Source organism: Strix aluco, chromosome 4 (assembly GCF_031877795.1).
Source record: "Strix aluco isolate bStrAlu1 chromosome 4, bStrAlu1.hap1, whole genome shotgun sequence".
Lineage (NCBI taxonomy): Eukaryota > Metazoa > Chordata > Aves > Strigiformes > Strigidae > Strix > Strix aluco.
The window spans coordinates 26,373,845-26,390,093 of NC_133934.1; the positions used below are offsets into that span (position 1 = coordinate 26,373,845).

General features: G+C 35.9%; 1 protein-coding gene across 2 annotated transcripts in view; it reads left to right on the forward strand.

The window, feature by feature from the left end:
• UBE2K (ubiquitin conjugating enzyme E2 K) overlaps nt 1–16,249 on the forward strand; it is a 41,990-nt gene extending 25,741 nt beyond the window's left edge. Inside the window, exons 1-5 of one of the 2 annotated variants that reach the window (XM_074822372.1) lie at nt 911–989; nt 9,195–9,249; nt 10,485–10,584; nt 14,418–14,546; nt 14,900–16,249. In XM_074822372.1, coding sequence (XP_074678473.1) covers nt 10,495–10,584; nt 14,418–14,546; nt 14,900–14,974 — 294 coding nt within the window. In that variant the 5' untranslated portion in view covers nt 911–989; nt 9,195–9,249; nt 10,485–10,494 and the 3' untranslated portion in view covers nt 14,975–16,249. Of the gene's footprint in view, nt 1–906; nt 990–9,194; nt 9,250–10,484; nt 10,585–14,417; nt 14,547–14,899 lie in introns of those variants that run through there. The other variant, XM_074822371.1, reaches the window with a different exon arrangement.

Below are 16,249 nucleotides of genomic sequence, written 5' to 3' on the forward strand. Positions count from 1 at the left end.
ATTTGGGGTGAGGAGGTAGAGATAAGAAACAGACAGGTCAAAGTCACTAAGACAGTTAAAGTGCAACCTAAAATAAAGGGTTTGAAGAAAATGAAGGAGAAATTTCTAAAGGCGAGTATATATTCCTTTCAGAGGACAACTTTGGGTTTTAAGACTTTTAAAAGAAAATGCTGCTTTTAACTTTGTCGGTGTCTTAAAAAACCCAAACAAATTATTTTATTCATGCTTTGTGAGCAAGAATGCATTTTAGTGTAAAAATATGGATATGATCAATGAATGAATGCTGGGACTAAATCCTTTCAACAGCAAAGACAAATAATTGTAACCTAGTTAGGTTTTGGTTTGTTGAAGAGCTTTCTGCATATGGGTAATGAGACTGGATGGTTGTAGAAGTAGTAGCATCCATCAGGGAAATTTTTATAACGCTTCTGTACCTACGAACAGTTTAGCTGAACAGCGAGATCCAGTGCCTATGTTAAGAGTTCAGGGACTTGTTTCACTTTATTAAAAGTGGATTCAATAGCATTTACAGTGCTGGTAGCTTTAAGTCAGTATTTGACCATCTGCTTGTGTTGAAACATTGGTACTGCTGAAGTATATTTCTAAATGTTATATGAGGATGTGCATACATGACAGTGTATAGGAAAGTGGTTAGGGATGAGTTTGCTGTCCTCAAACAGGCAGTAGTCTGGTTTTTGAGTAAAGCAAGGCTTTGTCTAACAAATGACCTTGCAGACTTGAAGCCTCCTGAAATAAGTGGTATGGGATGTCATGGTTCTGGTTTTTAGCTTGATATTTCCTAAATTAATATTTTCTTTGTAATATTATTAGAAATGGTGCATTTAAAATGTTTATTTAATATACTGCATTTAATAACCATTTTTGTTTTTAAAAATTGTCTTCTAGGTGCGGTTTATCACCAAAATATGGCATCCTAATATTAGCTCAGTCACTGGGGCCATTTGTTTGGATATTCTGAAAGACCAATGGTAAGATTCCATATGGATTTACATATGTAAAATCAAATATACCAGTGTCCTGGATAGGAGATAACAGCTCATGTTGCGTTTCACTTTGCATTTGTAATTTGAGATGTCCTTAAAGCTTACAATATTTTAGTGTAGTATTTCAACTTGATACATATGCAATGATTGATTGGTAATTTTGGAAAGTACTAAGTAGATATTATAAGCATAGAGAGCTTTTCCAAAAATTTTTACACTAGGGTTAGGGTAAACATTTCATTGATGTTTTGGGTGTTTTTGTAGGAGTTAATTTTTTTATTACTACTTTTCCATTGCCTCCTAAATTATGTCCTTTCAGCCTCATGAGGTGTAAGCGGAAGAAAAATTAAGTGCTTATCTTCATTCTGATTCTTGACTTCTACTTGCAAATAAAAATTAGTTCTGATAGAGCTAAAACAATGTATGAAGTGAGTCTGGGAATATAAATAGGTCAGCAATAGGAAAGGAAGAAGAGACTGGCTGTGCTAATTCTGTGTCTCATTTAACACTGATAATATTTATGATTTGCACCTCTGTAAACCGTTTTCTTTGCTGACTTTTGATTACTTAATGTTACTGAAAAAGTTTTAATAGCCAAAATCTGTGGAATAGACCTGTAAGTGTCCAGACTGTAACAACTGAACTCACTGTTCATTTGTTTTTCCCAAGTGATACATTTCATGTGGTTTGAAGATTGTATGCGCCAATTGTATGATAGATATGGTATCTAACATGAATGGAATTCATCTTTGTTATTTTCCTCCACGTGTGCCCCAGAAGAATAGGACTGTAATTCTCCAGCAGATAGTACCAATATCTAATCCATACAAGCTTCAAACACTTGTAAATTCAACATCAAGACTGTTGGTCAAGCACACATCAGTTGGGTTGGAAAGAGAAACTCTAGAACGGAAAGCTTGAGTTGAGGTCTTGGCAGGTGACACATCCAGTGTCTTATTCATTGAGTACAGAGTGAGAAAATTATGCAAATCATGTGACACAGGTAAATTAATAAAATGAAATAATAATAGTCATAATAATCATAAGCTGTTGTCTTTTTCTGGAACTGCATATTTTTTTCTTACTGTCTTGGAGCCACTTTCAGGCAGTGGATTCTTTCAACATACATGCCATGGTACATGGTGTAATTTTTCTATCAGTAAAGCCAGTGCACTTTTGTGCTTTCATCTAGTTATTCATACCACCCTACAATTATACTGGAGATTAATGACTCGTAACTGTTCAAATACAGTTTCCTGAGAGATCATACTCTAAACCAGATTAGTGAATGAGCATGAGGTTGGATGGTTGGTTTGTGTGTTGGGATTTTTTTAAAATTTTTGGTTGTTTGGGTTGTTTGGGGGTTTTTTGCAAAACAAATTTTGAAGGGTGTTTTTAACAGGGATCACTTCACTGATTTGAACTAGAGCACATAAACCTCTCCGAGCTAGGCTTGTTTCACTCGGGACAAGGTTTAATTAGTGAGGCTATGGGAGGGCAAAAATTCTTTATTTTTAGCAGGAAAGGTGCTAAACTGGATCCCAGCATCATAAACACTCTCCTGGAAAGAATTTATCTAAAGTTTTTAAGCTCAGGGTTTGTTTTTTTCTTCCATCTTTTTGTACCCCTTTCTCCACTGTCTACTTGCTTTACTCATAGTATCAAGGTCTGGGACTTTTAACAAGTATCTTTAAGGCTAATCTTTACATACTGAAGCCCCTAAACATCATGTTTCTCAGAAATGACACTTACCTAACATTTTCCCCTAGAAATTTTGAGGAAAAACAGTCCCTAGCAGAAGTCGTGCATATTTATCACACTTTGTATTAAAACCAAAGGAATTTAACAGCTTTTTTAAAATATTTTCTTGTTATCTTCATGTTACTTTAATATATTCCCTAATTAGTGTTTTCTGTGGAGAAGGATGGATGATCTTGCTTCTGCAGCAGTGGACTAGGATTCAAGAGACCACACTTTGGTTTCTAGCTCTGGAACAGGTCTTCTGTTGTCTTTCAGCATTGCCAAACATTGTGACTTGAAACAATCTCACAAAATTCAGTCAAAACTGTGGCTTTAAGAGTGAAGCAGTTCATAGCTTTGAGATTAAAGTTTCTGGCCTCTCCAGTGAATTAGCTGATCAAGCTAAAAAATATAAAATACCAAAAGGCAACAAAGACCTAAATAAATCATGAGCTTCAACTTTTATTTTCCTTTTTTTTTTTTTAATTTTAGTCAAAACCATTGAGATCTGGAAGAGAAGAATGGGAGATATTTGACTTGTGTTCATGTAATCTTTGAAAGTTAGGTCTTGCACAGATAACTTAATCTGTGTCTTAGTTCTGCCTGTCAAAAAAACCCAAAACATTAATACCTTCCTTCACCAAGATGTATACAAAATAGGAGTATTGGAACAAGAACTTGCCTTCTGTGTATTTACACTGGCTGGCACAGGGAACACCAATATTATGCCACTTACACTGTTAAACTCTTCCTTTGAAACACCGTCTTCATTTGGAAGCACTAAGGAAAGAATTTCACAGAACTTGGTGTTGGCAGGGGGAGACATCCTATATACTGTAATCCCTCTTCAAATTATTCTTGATGTTGTGATCCCTTCATTTTCTAGTGGAGCTCTTTAAGTTTTGTTTGTTTTTTAAATCACAGAATGGTAAATGAAAATCACTTGAGTATTGCTGAAATGCTTGTCAAAGCCTTTGGTCCTTTGGAGAAAAGGAAATTGTTGTGGCTACCTCCATACTGACTTGTTTGAAGGATTCCAGTGTTGTGATAAGACGTTTTTTTGAGTAGCTTTCTAAAACTTTTTAAGCCATATGAATGGTTAATACTGTTTAAATAAGTTGTTTATTGTTCTTCAGTATATGCTGTTCTAGCTGTTTAAGCAGAGAAATGCCCACATCACCATGTGTAAGTTTTCTGCATGTGTAGGTTGAACAATGGTTTGAATAAAATGTTAGCTTCATTAGAAAGCAAACAAACAAAAAAAACCCAAGCAACACCACCCCCCCCCCCCAACCTTGATAATTTAGTATTTAATGGATTTCACCAGGTATTCAAAGGTAAATGGGACAAATGCAATTCTGAAATATTCTAAAGGCTGTGTTCGAGAAAATATATTTAGTTCCACAGTCTCTCTTGTCAAATCTTTTAGTAACAAGCTCTGTTTCTGAAGTGCCACTTCATTGACTTGTAATGTTCTTAACTGAATAATGCTGCTCTTGTTGCTGTGTTTAAATGTAAGTCTCAAATTCCAATGCATATCTGTTTTTCAGTGAGGTCAGTGGGAGTTGAAGCTTTGCCAGAATTTGGGCCTATGGGACTTAGTAGGGTTTCTTAAAGAGTTAATAAACTGATAAAATACTCATTTATATATGGTGAATGCAAATATAAAGAATTTAATGTGTTTGTATAGTTTAAAAAAAGTCTCTTCCCTACTCTCCCATGCCACGATAATGATTTTCTATTCTAATAAGCGTGTTGAGATGTTGTTCTGCATATTGGCAGGCGGTTTTATCAGTTTGCAAAGTAATGTCTTCAAATGATTTTTTAATGTGTTTAATGAAATTCTTTTTCCACAGTATATGTTTGATGCTGAAATTCTTTGCAGCTGTGGATTTTCATCATGTTTAGATTTGTAAATACCTGTTATGCCAGTTTGTTTGCAAAACAGCTACTGTTTGCTGGTAGAATTAGAATAGGGATATGATTTTGTAGAAGTAATACTGTTTATGCTGATCTGATCTGACTTTTGTTATGTGGTTTCACTTACTGTAGCCTATATTTATCTTCCAGGCTAGTATTCTGTCTCAAAATTTTATTCTTAAACATAAAATGTATCTAATACTTTTCATTGAAACCTGAGAACTAAGTTACTTGAAAGCTGTTCTGCATAAATCCCTTGAGCAGTGATTATCAAACAAATGTGTTGTGGCTGTGTGTATGGCTACAAAAAACTCTTGGCTGTTGTGGTTTTGACAGTCAAAATAAAAATGAATAATAGTATTTTTTTCATAGTGGCTGTACTGGAGGATTCATGCTTCTTACTTGAGATGCAGAAATCATTATTATAAGAGATGATACAATTTTAATAGATACATAAGCAAAAGTCAGCTTGTAGTAATCATCTTCTTGGGCATCTAAAACTGCTGGGTGTTGGAGGAGCACTGAGCCTCTTCAAAGCACTGAGAAAAATGCAGAGAATATTAACATTGTTTGAGGGAACTCTTCAGCAAGCAGGCTGTCTTTCTCCCCCTGCACTATGTCAAAGCTATTCTATTATTCTCTTTTTTTTTTTTTTCCCCCCTAATGGGTGCCCAGTCTTGTATTTCTCCTGTAAATAGTGACTATACCACAGGCTTCCACTCAAAGGCCTTATTCATTTCTTCCCTCCTTCCAGATTCCATAAGCCCTTGGTACAAGTTCCCATAGCTTTTTTCTTGGATTAACAAGCTGTTATTTCACAAATGGAATAAATATTGCAGATTATTTTAAAAAATAAAAATAAAATTAAAAAATTGTTCCCAGTAGCCATGTTTGGTTGACAGAGTGGAGCAGCAATCTGCTGGCTGCAGCTGTTGCAGTTGTTCTGCTTGGTTACCTCTCAGAGTAACTAGAGATTGTTTTCAGAGAGGAATGCACAGAACATAAGTAAAAACTTCCTAAATGGAAAATTAGTTAGCCTTTAAAAATGAAGAAGAAAAAGAAAAACTGGCAGTGTTTTATAATCCTCTTAGGACTCTTTCAGCTCATCAAAAGGTAAGAGATTTCTTACCTCAGGCATGGTGGGCACAGCTAGCTTGCTGTGCTTTTTAATATTGTCACTATATTCACCCAAACTAGGGGTTTGGAATTGCTCCAAGATATTATCTGAAAAAAAAGAAAAAAGTGTAAGTGAATAAAATATATATCAGCTTTCTTTGTTCTGATTCACTCCAGGTTTCCCTTGCTGTTTAACAGATGCAATGCCAATAGAAAGCGTGATTTTTTTGGTTAGAATGTCCAGAGTGAGAGCTTTTAGTTTGAAGTTCTCAGAGGGACAGTGCTCCCTGTAGTGAGCGCTCTGCAGCTCACTGGTAGGTGTCACTGGCCTTTTCTCCCATTTTGTAGATGTCAAACTTGCAAGCCTGCATAGTGGCTGAGCAGCATTTTGGGATGGGGGTGGGAGTCAAGAGTTTATTTTAACTTCAGGAGAAAAGAAGAGCCAGTAATGCCATGTGCAAGGCGAATAGGATGCTGGGATGTAGGAAGTTTTACCTGCAGAACTCATGATACAAGCTGCCTGCTTTTTATTTATGACTGGTCAGGCTTCCATTGGAGTAGGGTACCCACTTTTAGCATTGTATTCCAAGAAACATGGGACCCATAGGAAAAATGCAGAGTAAGTAACAAGAATGATTGTCTAAACAGATGCGACCTACAATGAAAGATTGGAAAGCCATTTTAGCATGCAGAATATCAAGCACGGTGAAGCATTCAGATAGATTTTCTAAGAAACTTGTGAGGCTTCAGTTAAGCACAGATTAGACAGAAGTCTGTCAAGAGTGATACAAAACCTTGCCTTTGGCAAAGAGGAGAGAAAAAACCTAAAACCCAAGCATGCAGATAGTTCAAGTTACCAAAGGGAATTGCTTGAACTCCGTGAGATGATGTGCATAAATCCACACCTAGAAATAAACTTCAACTGTAAGAAGAGTTGGAAATATTTTTTTCAGGATTCTATTCTGGAAAAAGAAACCCTTGAGGAACACTAGAAAATGCAGAAGGCATGTATCTTCCCACTGGAAGTTCACTTTAAGGAAAATACAACTATTTTTGCAGCACATTCTTCTCTAGCTTGTGGGGATGTTGAGGGGGGAGGGGGTGTTGGGTTTTTTAGTTTTGTGCTGCTATCAGCAAAATAGCAGATCTGATGATAATTGTTTTTGCTCTTTGCTGATGAGGAACAACAGGTCCTGCCTTACTAGTGTCTGTAAATGTAGTTCTGGGCAGTCATCTCCACTTCATTCTCTCAAAAGAAGGTAATGAGAAGGAAGAAGAGCTTTTTAAGGTACTGGGGAAATGAGAATATATTTTTAGTTGTCCCTTCAGTTTCTTCTGGGAATCTTAATTTATTTCTGAAAAATTAAAACTAAGCTACATAGAAAATAACAAGACTTCTTTTACTTTCTTTGAACAAGAAAGCTAATTGGCATCCTAAAGGTAGATGTTACATGAGTATACCATAGTTACATGAAATATGTCAGATTTTCTTTACCATTAATCACAAACTTTAGTTACCTGTTTTAATACAAACAGCAGCTGAAGCTGTAACAGGTTATCTTTTATGATTTAAGGATATTTCCTCAAACATTTGTGTCCAGTGAAGATTTTGTTTTATTATGCATGAGATGTGAAAGCCATTTTGAGATATGAGACTTGAAAATAAGTTGTAAACTACATTTTAAAATCTTTTCACATATGTAGCTAAACTAGTCTTGTCTATAAACTTATTATTTTAGAGTTTGAGTTCTTGGAGCATATAGCCATCTGTATATCCAAATGGATGAGGTGTTTATTTTTATTACTCATTTTGAAACTGGAATGTCAGAACAGAAGTTCAAGTCCCAGTATGCTTTATATAAAAATCTACAAACATAACAGATGAACAGGGACCGAAAGGGCCTAGCACTCTTGAAAGCCTGAAATGGCTGCAGCCAGCACAGAACTTGTGTTCTAGGTGTCCATGGCACCTTTGGTCTTTAGTAATGCCCCCTGCTCTCCAAGGTGTATTTTCCACTCCTAGAAGTGTAAATGGAAGTAAATTGCATGTAAAAGTAGCACAAGTGGCTGCGACCCCTTGCATCTTCTCTGCCTTAAATAATGGCAGTATTTTCAGATGTCTCTAAAGTAGAAGGATTTCTGTAAAGGAGAGTGCAGAACAGCTTTTATTTCATGAAAGTAACTACAGTATGAGTTACAGTTGATAGATATTTCATGTTTAGTCTATCTTTAAAACTACCCTAAATAGCGTAATAAAATTTCTTAACTGGGAAAAAAGACATCAGATTTTATAGTGTATGAGGTAGATGTGGTAGTTCCTGAAAGACTTAGCATTATGTGACACCTGAATGCCGGAATAGTAAACACGTTGCATGACATTCATTTAATACTAGCAGATCCCACTGTGAATTATGTCATCAATGCGTACATTAAATAGATTAATTTCAAGACAGTATAAACTAGTAGAGATAGCAAATAACAGGAAATTAGAAGAATAAAGTAGCATAGGTACATTAAAGCAAAAATATTTCTATGTTCTTTCACTGTGGTTTTTGTGTGTGTGATTTAGGTGTGGAAAAACGAGATGCTTTGTGCTCTTGAGTTTAACCATGTTAGGCTCTCATTGCGCAATTGAGGATATGTTTCAGTATCTAAGTGTTCTTTATCTGATTAAATATAATCTTACTAGTTAATCCCCTAGCTTTGTAATTTAAAGAAACATTTTTTGTCTTGAAGCATTCAGTTTGGAACCTGAAATACTTAAATTTAATTGAAAGAGTCTGAAATTCTGAAAAAGAAATGTTTAGTTACTAAGGAATAGGTTTGGAAAAGGATAATTATATGTTGTGAAGGTTTTGTGGTTTGTTAGAATTCGGATCTAAAAGCATGAGGGTTTTTTGTAGATTTAAGTTTGCAAAGTTCAGCTTGAGGGACTTCAAGCTGATGTGGCAGTTGGAGTGAGACAATATGTGCTAATTAAAATCTCTGTCACTTTGGATGTTTCTCACTTGTGTTTTGATGTAGAACACTGCACTGTGAAAGCTCAGTGATGATGTATCAAGCTAAAAAAAAGTAAGTTTCTAGGAAAAATCTTCTAGAATTAGAAACAATTAGGAAAGAATGCCATACTTGAATGGTTAGTGACATAGCAGGAAAGCTGTAAATGTGAGCATCTAGGAATATAATACTTGGGCATCAGAAATGTACCTCCAACGTTTTACTAGGATCTATTCTCTGTTCATCGGTATACTCTCTGCTAGAATACCTCAATACTGTGCCTAGGTACTGGAAAACACATAAATTTCTGAAATCTGAGACTGGAAATAAACTTGCAAACTGTTTCCTTTGTATCTGGACCATCAGGTCAAACTCTTACCCCACCCACTCTAACAGACTCTCTGTATTTACTTTCAGTCTTCTGAAAAGAAGAAACGATTTTCTGTTGATTGAAAATTGGAACAGTTTGCCTGTAAGAAACTGGATGCCTGTGTTTCACAACTTTCCTCTGACATTTCATGTGCCGTAACCATTTTGCTTAAATCTAAGATGTTACATTTTCCCCACTTACCTTTCTACTAGTACTTAAGCAGAGTAAGCAGTTTTGTGTATTGGCTTGAATATCTGTCTGTGCCTTTGCCAGAACAATTAAGAGTCTTCTTAACTCTTCAAATCAGCTGAAATACTGAACTTTCACAGATTCTGTGGGGTCCTTATTTGGTTTCCAGTGTGTGCCAGCTGAAATGGTAGATCAGAGATGGCATTCATGATCAAAATCTAATTAAACTGTATATTTAAAATGTTACAACTTTCCAGATTTAGTGTACAACAATTTCATACTTCTACTTTTCTGAGTGTTTATTGACTTTTATGAACATACTTGTCTTTCCCTTACTAAATCATAGAAGTCTCTTATTCTAAATATACTTTGAGATCAAGGTAGACGATGAGAACGTAGAACTTAGAAGTTCCGACTGTAGAACTGTGCGACCTTCAACAGGGTTCTTTCACAGGGGCAAAAGAGTGACTTTACAGCACCATCATGACTACAGAATGTTTTCCTGCTTCCAACAGTCATGTTATATGTTGAAATGAGAAGAAGCTGAGATATTTCCAATTGCACATTCTGTAATAGCCAAACCTTTTTATTATTACAGTCATAATTCACTGTAAATTGTTACATTTTATTGAAAAATGTAATATTAAAACTGATACAATGCAAAACCTAAGGTATAAAATTCCATATCTGTCACAAGTATTTAAAACACAGGTCACTATTTCTGTACATGCTGTTTCGCTCTGAAGAGTGCCAGCAGAGGGAGCACACGTGGGCTACCAGTTCAGTACCTAGAGCTTACACAAGGTGCTGTTAATGGTAGTAAGGAAGGACTACACAAACTTCAAACTGGCTTTTTTCCCAGATTAAATGAGTTCTGTTAAGTGGGCATGGTTAAATGTGTAGGTCAAGGACTGTATTTTCCAAAAGCTTAAGAAAGCATTGTTAATAAGAAAGTCCACATTTAAAACCCTACTTAAATACATATATTGAATGGTGTTCTAATACCTATAAGCTACAGCAGTTTAAAATAATGATTCTTAGGCTTACAATGTGTACATGTACTCATATCTTCTATGATACTAGTACAGCAGCAAAGGTGAGTACAGGCATGGGATTTGGTAAAGTCATGTTCAAATTTTTAATTTTAGGGCAGCAGCAATGACTCTAAGAACAGTGTTGTTATCGCTGCAAGCATTGTTGGCAGCTGCAGAACCAGATGATCCACAAGATGCAGTAGTGGCAAACCAGGTAAGATACTTGGTTGACTGTGAATTTGTAACACTTAAATAAACTTTGCTAACTCAGATTAGGCCCTAAACCTTGGAGGAGATAAAAGATTTTAAAGAATTTATTGGAAAATTGCCTTACAGTAACTGAGTTACTACAGTGTTCTGTGCTCTTTACTCTTTGGATTCCAGAGTAAATAGCAGTTATTCTACAGTGTTGGGAGGTTTATTTTGTTAGTTTGATTCCTTATTTAGCTTGTCAGAAGTGTCAGGAGACAGCAGCATAGTAAAATGAATTCCAGTATAACTTGCCTTTTAAAATATAAGGTTTCTAGTATAAGAAAAACAATGTTGTATTAGTTTAAAATGAGTTTTAACTTGATGGTGTTCATTGGGTTTAGCTTGGTACGTAGCTTCTCTTCCAGATTAATACAAATATTATTGAGCATTGTATTTGCTTAAATGTCATAATTTTATGAATTGTGACTTTAGAATAATTACTGTTCCATTTAATCCTGAGGAGCAATTTATCTGAATGAAGCATCCTGTGTATTTTACCTTTGCAAGTACTTGGGATAACTATTTTAGTCACAGGTTGAATTGGTATCAGTAGAATTGTATAATCAACAGGGTTTGTTACTTTTCAGACAGTAGCAATAACTTATAAAAAGTAACAATAAAATGTCAATTGGATCTTATGCCGTACCAGGACTGACATGGTTCAATTTAAAGTGTTGATGAAAGATAGGAACAGTCATTCCATAACTTAATAGTCTGACAACTTTCAACAAAGTCCCAGGTATGTGTGTGTTGTTTTTCCTTTTTATTCTGGAGAGAGAGAAGGCCTGGCTTCCCCACTGACTGATAATAAGGGTGTATTTCAGTAACAAAAGAACAAAACAAGTAGAAGGTTCTTTCAGTGTCAGTCTCATCTATATGTCCTGTAAGTCAGGACCCTCCAGGATAGGGTGACAAATTTTTAGCCTTCCCTCTAAAAATTTGCGTAGGATGAGAGATCCGCAGTTTATCAAACCTGTCAGGGTTTGGAGAGAAACATGGAGATCAGAGGTAGCCCGTTGCACCACTGGGTGGGGGAGAGCTGTTTGCTACTACTACTGTACTCAGTAGTAAATACAAAAGGCTTGCTTGCTTGTGGGATTCTGCAGTACTTTCACAGAATCACAGAATTGTCTAGGCTGGAAAAGACCTTGAAGATATCTAGTCCAACCATTAACCTAACACTGACAGTTCCCAACTACACCATATCCCTCAGCGCTATGACAACCCTACTCTTAAACACCTCCAGGGATGGGGACTCCACCACCTCCCTGGGCAGCCCATTCCAATGCCTAGCAACCTGTTCTGTAAAGAAATGCTTTACTTTAAGGCTGCTGTGAACAAATGTCCCTGAACGGTTCTGTCAGACTGAATTGCTCTACAGAGGGAGAGTTGTTGCAAAGGCCAGCAAGGTCACCAGGTGTGTCCCTGTACTGGTCTGTCTTGCTGGATGCATGCCCTTGCTGTCTCACTCTCTCTTCATTAAACAAAACCACTTTTTCCTTTTTTACAAAGAACAAGCGTAGAGTTTCCCATTCTGGCCCCGATGGTAGAATTTTGTGTGGGAATCATAACAGTCTTGTAGAAACACTTGAGCTGGAAAGGGTTTTTTCTCAGGCAAAAAACTTCATGAAAGCTTCCCAGATTTTGAAGAGCAATGTTCCAGGCTGCCTCTCAGGTGCTTGTGGGGATGTGTCCAGTGGGGCTGTGGCATGGGTGATGCAGGGAGCATTCAGTTTCTCCTGTTCCCTGCAAAAACCTGCATGAAAACTGTACTGGGATTTGGGCTTGAGTTAGAAGCATGTGTATGTAAGTAAAAGTTATTACCACCACATCTCTCAAAAACATTATAAATACCCAGTTCCTTCAAATAAAACACATTTATTTGGTGGTGGGATCTTTTTTTAGTTTGTTTGGGTGTTGTTTCTTTTCCAAAACAAAAACTCACAAGGAATTAGTTACCCTCCACACTCATTTTTCGTTATGTTAATTTACTAAACTATGTGTTAGACTACTAAGCTGTCCAGGTAAGTGGCAGTATCCTACAAGCTCTTGAGCTGAATCCCTGTGAGAACACAGGGTGAACTCCTGTTTGAATAATGGCAGTATTTTCAGACACCAGCTGTCTGGTGTCAAAACTACTTCAACTAGTTGCTGGTTTTTTTAAGTACAGCAACATTAACTGCTTGAGATTCCTGATATAGAGACATCAGTAAAAGGTGCCTTCAGGCTTTTCTCAATTCAGTGAGAAGCTAGATTATTTACAGATACCTAAGTAAGGGAATTTTATTTATAGATCACTGAAAGCTAGTTCTGAATTAAATGCAGTTCTGGCTAATCCTTTGCACTTAAGTTTAGGTGCTTTGTAGGCTTGGCAGTGTTCTCAAATATTTTTAAAAATTATTAGGGAAAGACCTCTTAAGAGCAGAAGACCATAGTACTTTGGGGTGCTACTGATGCTTAACTTAATCCTTTCTCTTTTCTAGTCATTACAACCAAAGAAATTTATTACAGACCACTGTATTTATAACACACTGAGTTATTTCCAACAATAGATTGTCTCCCATGTCTATTTTAATGCATTAATAATCAGATAGTAAATATACAAATTGCTTCATGTGGAGCAGAATTAGTGGGAGGTGTACAAAGCACACAATGCAGTGTAGTTGGTGGGTGTTGCTGTTGGAGAGGTAAAATGAAACGTACAGAAGTAAAAAAGTATTGTATTAACTTTGACAGTGCTTTATAGATTTAATTATTGTTTTCATGTATGAATAAAATGAAAATCAGCAGTGTTTCTGTCCTTAAAACAAATCTAAATATTCAAATAATGTGTTTCCCAATATCTTATTATTTAGTGCTAAAATTTACTATATATCTAAAGGTGGGAATACCTACTTTTTTTCAAAGTGTAATAATTAAGGGAAAGAGTGGTGGGGTTTTTTTTTTTTCAAATGCAAAACACTTAAACTTGATATTACATAGAAAAGTTGCCAAAATAGGAAACCCATTGTGCTTTTCTGAGTACGATATATGACAGATGACCCAATTTCTTGGCTTTTGAGTTCTTGGTGCAGGCTGAAAACTCTCTAAGGTCCATTCTGTTGTTTATTAGAAAACTCATTAGTGATGAGATTGGTGCAAAATAGTATTTACATACCCTGCATGATTTTGGTTTTTTCCTGGTAAATAATAGCTTTCATGAAAACGGTTGTAGCTTCCTAGCTTTTTGCTGCATATGCTCACTCATTTTTTCAGCCCTTCTTTTGTCACATACACTATCAATATCCTTATTCTCAGGAGGAAGCCTGGTAGTAAAATGTCAGCCCTGACTGAAAAACTGCAGACCTAGTTGCAGTGTATAAAATGAGGCATATTTTTAAGTGATTAGAGAAATACATTGGAGTAGTATGCAGTATGTGCATTCAGGAGATATTAACATAGGGATAATTTGTGCTCTGCCACACTGAACATAAATTTTCAGTAGCTGTGCTAAATATAGCTCCTTTACTTTTTATCAGTGCCGTTGAGAGCAGTACCTGATTGTATACATAGAATACCTATAGTGTGTAATATAAAGGCAAATGCATTAAATCAAATGCTTGCATAGGTTTACTCTGTCTGTAATCCTCACTTCCAAATTTCACTTCAAAAATAGCAGTGTGATCAGTTTGAAACACTGTTGAAGATATTGTAGAAAGAATGATGGATTGGAATCTGCCATATCATCTTGCTTTTGGGTTGGATTGCTGAGTTGATTTAACTTTCCCCCTTCTCCCCCCTCTCTCTTTTGTGTAGTACAAACAAAATCCAGAAATGTTTAAACAGACAGCTCGACTTTGGGCACATGTGTATGCTGGAGCACCAGTTTCTAGTCCAGAATACACCAAAAAAATAGAAAACCTTTGTGCTATGGGCTTTGATAGGGTAAGTATATATAACTTAAATGTTTTTCAGTAGGGGCAGGGCAAGTATATGTGTATAAATACAGGGAGTCATTAGTATACTAAAGTAGACTTTCTACTTCCATGACTTCTTGTAGGTCTAATCGTTCTGCTTTGCTAATTATTTTTGAGAACCAGAGTTTTAGAATACTATGTTACTAGTAAATCTTGTGAGCTACCCCTGCTTTTATTGAAACAATTTTTCTATAAATTATCAGTTAGGATTTAACAAATGGTAAACTAATGTGTTCTGATTAATCTGAACTTTTCACTCTGTTTCTCAGAGCTGCAGACTCACACACTGAAAATATGATTGCTTTTGTTTTCTCATTGCAGAATGCAGTAATAGTGGCCTTGTCTTCAAAATCATGGGATGTAGAGACTGCAACAGAATTACTCCTGAGTAACTGAGCCATGTAGAGAGAGCTGCTTCAGTAGTCCAGCTTGCCCCTTCTGGAGGAGCATCACCATCTGTTATTTTTAGGATTCTATATAGATTCTCTTTTAAAACTGGCACTCTTGCCTGATGATGCTATCTAGGCACTATTGGAGACTGAAAAAAAACGCTCTGTAAATAAAGCTAATTAAACGTCTGTGTAAATTTAAAAAGGGGAAATACTTTAATTTTTTTTCTTACTAAATATTGTAAAAATTCTTTGAGCTCAGCTAAAATAATGGGGGAAAAACATGCCTACTTTAGTGTTTAGCAGTGTGACGAAGACTAGCAGGAACTTGCTTCAGGATTTTGATTTAGTATTTCAGAAAGCAACATTTTTGAGTGTTAGTCATCAGAATTGTTGGTGCCACTCATTACAGCTATCTTACTGTTTTTAACATGGATCCTATGTGCCTGTGGATTGACCTATATTTGCATGCTTGTACTTAATAGACATATTAGGTAGGGTCGCTGAAGAGAGCACCATTGAAATACTCAAGTGTTCTTGTAACTTTTTTTCCTGAAAGACTTTCAAGAGTTATCCAAAGTTCCAAATGGTGACCTATTCAGAATCGTTTTCTTTTTAACTTATTAATTGGGAAACCTGATTCTCTTCTCCCTTACATCATACAGCTAAAAATCCTCACTAGATTATGTTTCATCATCTGTGGGTATTATGTGTGCCATTTACAGTAGTCTAGGCTCCCCTTTAAAAAACATATTTTGAAATATCAATAATGATTTTCATCCATCATATTTTCTCGTAAGGAGTATGCCTTGATATAGCACAAAAAGATGGAGCTGGTTTTCTTTCCTTTTTGTTTTGTCTTAAACAGATGTAAAATGTTCTTCAGTACATTCTGGATAATACGATTTCACTGGGTTTGAAGGAGGAAAAAGCTGATTCTCTAGTGTACTGAGAATTAAAAAGATTTTTCTTTGAGTACTTGATATGATGCAATCAGCTGGTTTTTGCAGCGGTTTTCTAGCTTTATTTTGGGCTTCAATTTAAGGATTGCTTACCAGGTACTTTAAAATTCATCCTTGCTTGCATTTTTCTCTAGTTGACACATGGAGGCTGTGTTGGTGTTTTTACTGTACATACTTCAAATGCACATAGAAGTAGAAGTGTGTTCTCAATTTAGCTTTCTTTTGGATTGATGTTTCTGATAAATGAGAACTGAAATCTTATCTTGGCTTGTACATACAGTCAGTCTTTTTATTCGTATTAAAATGACATTTCATCCTGA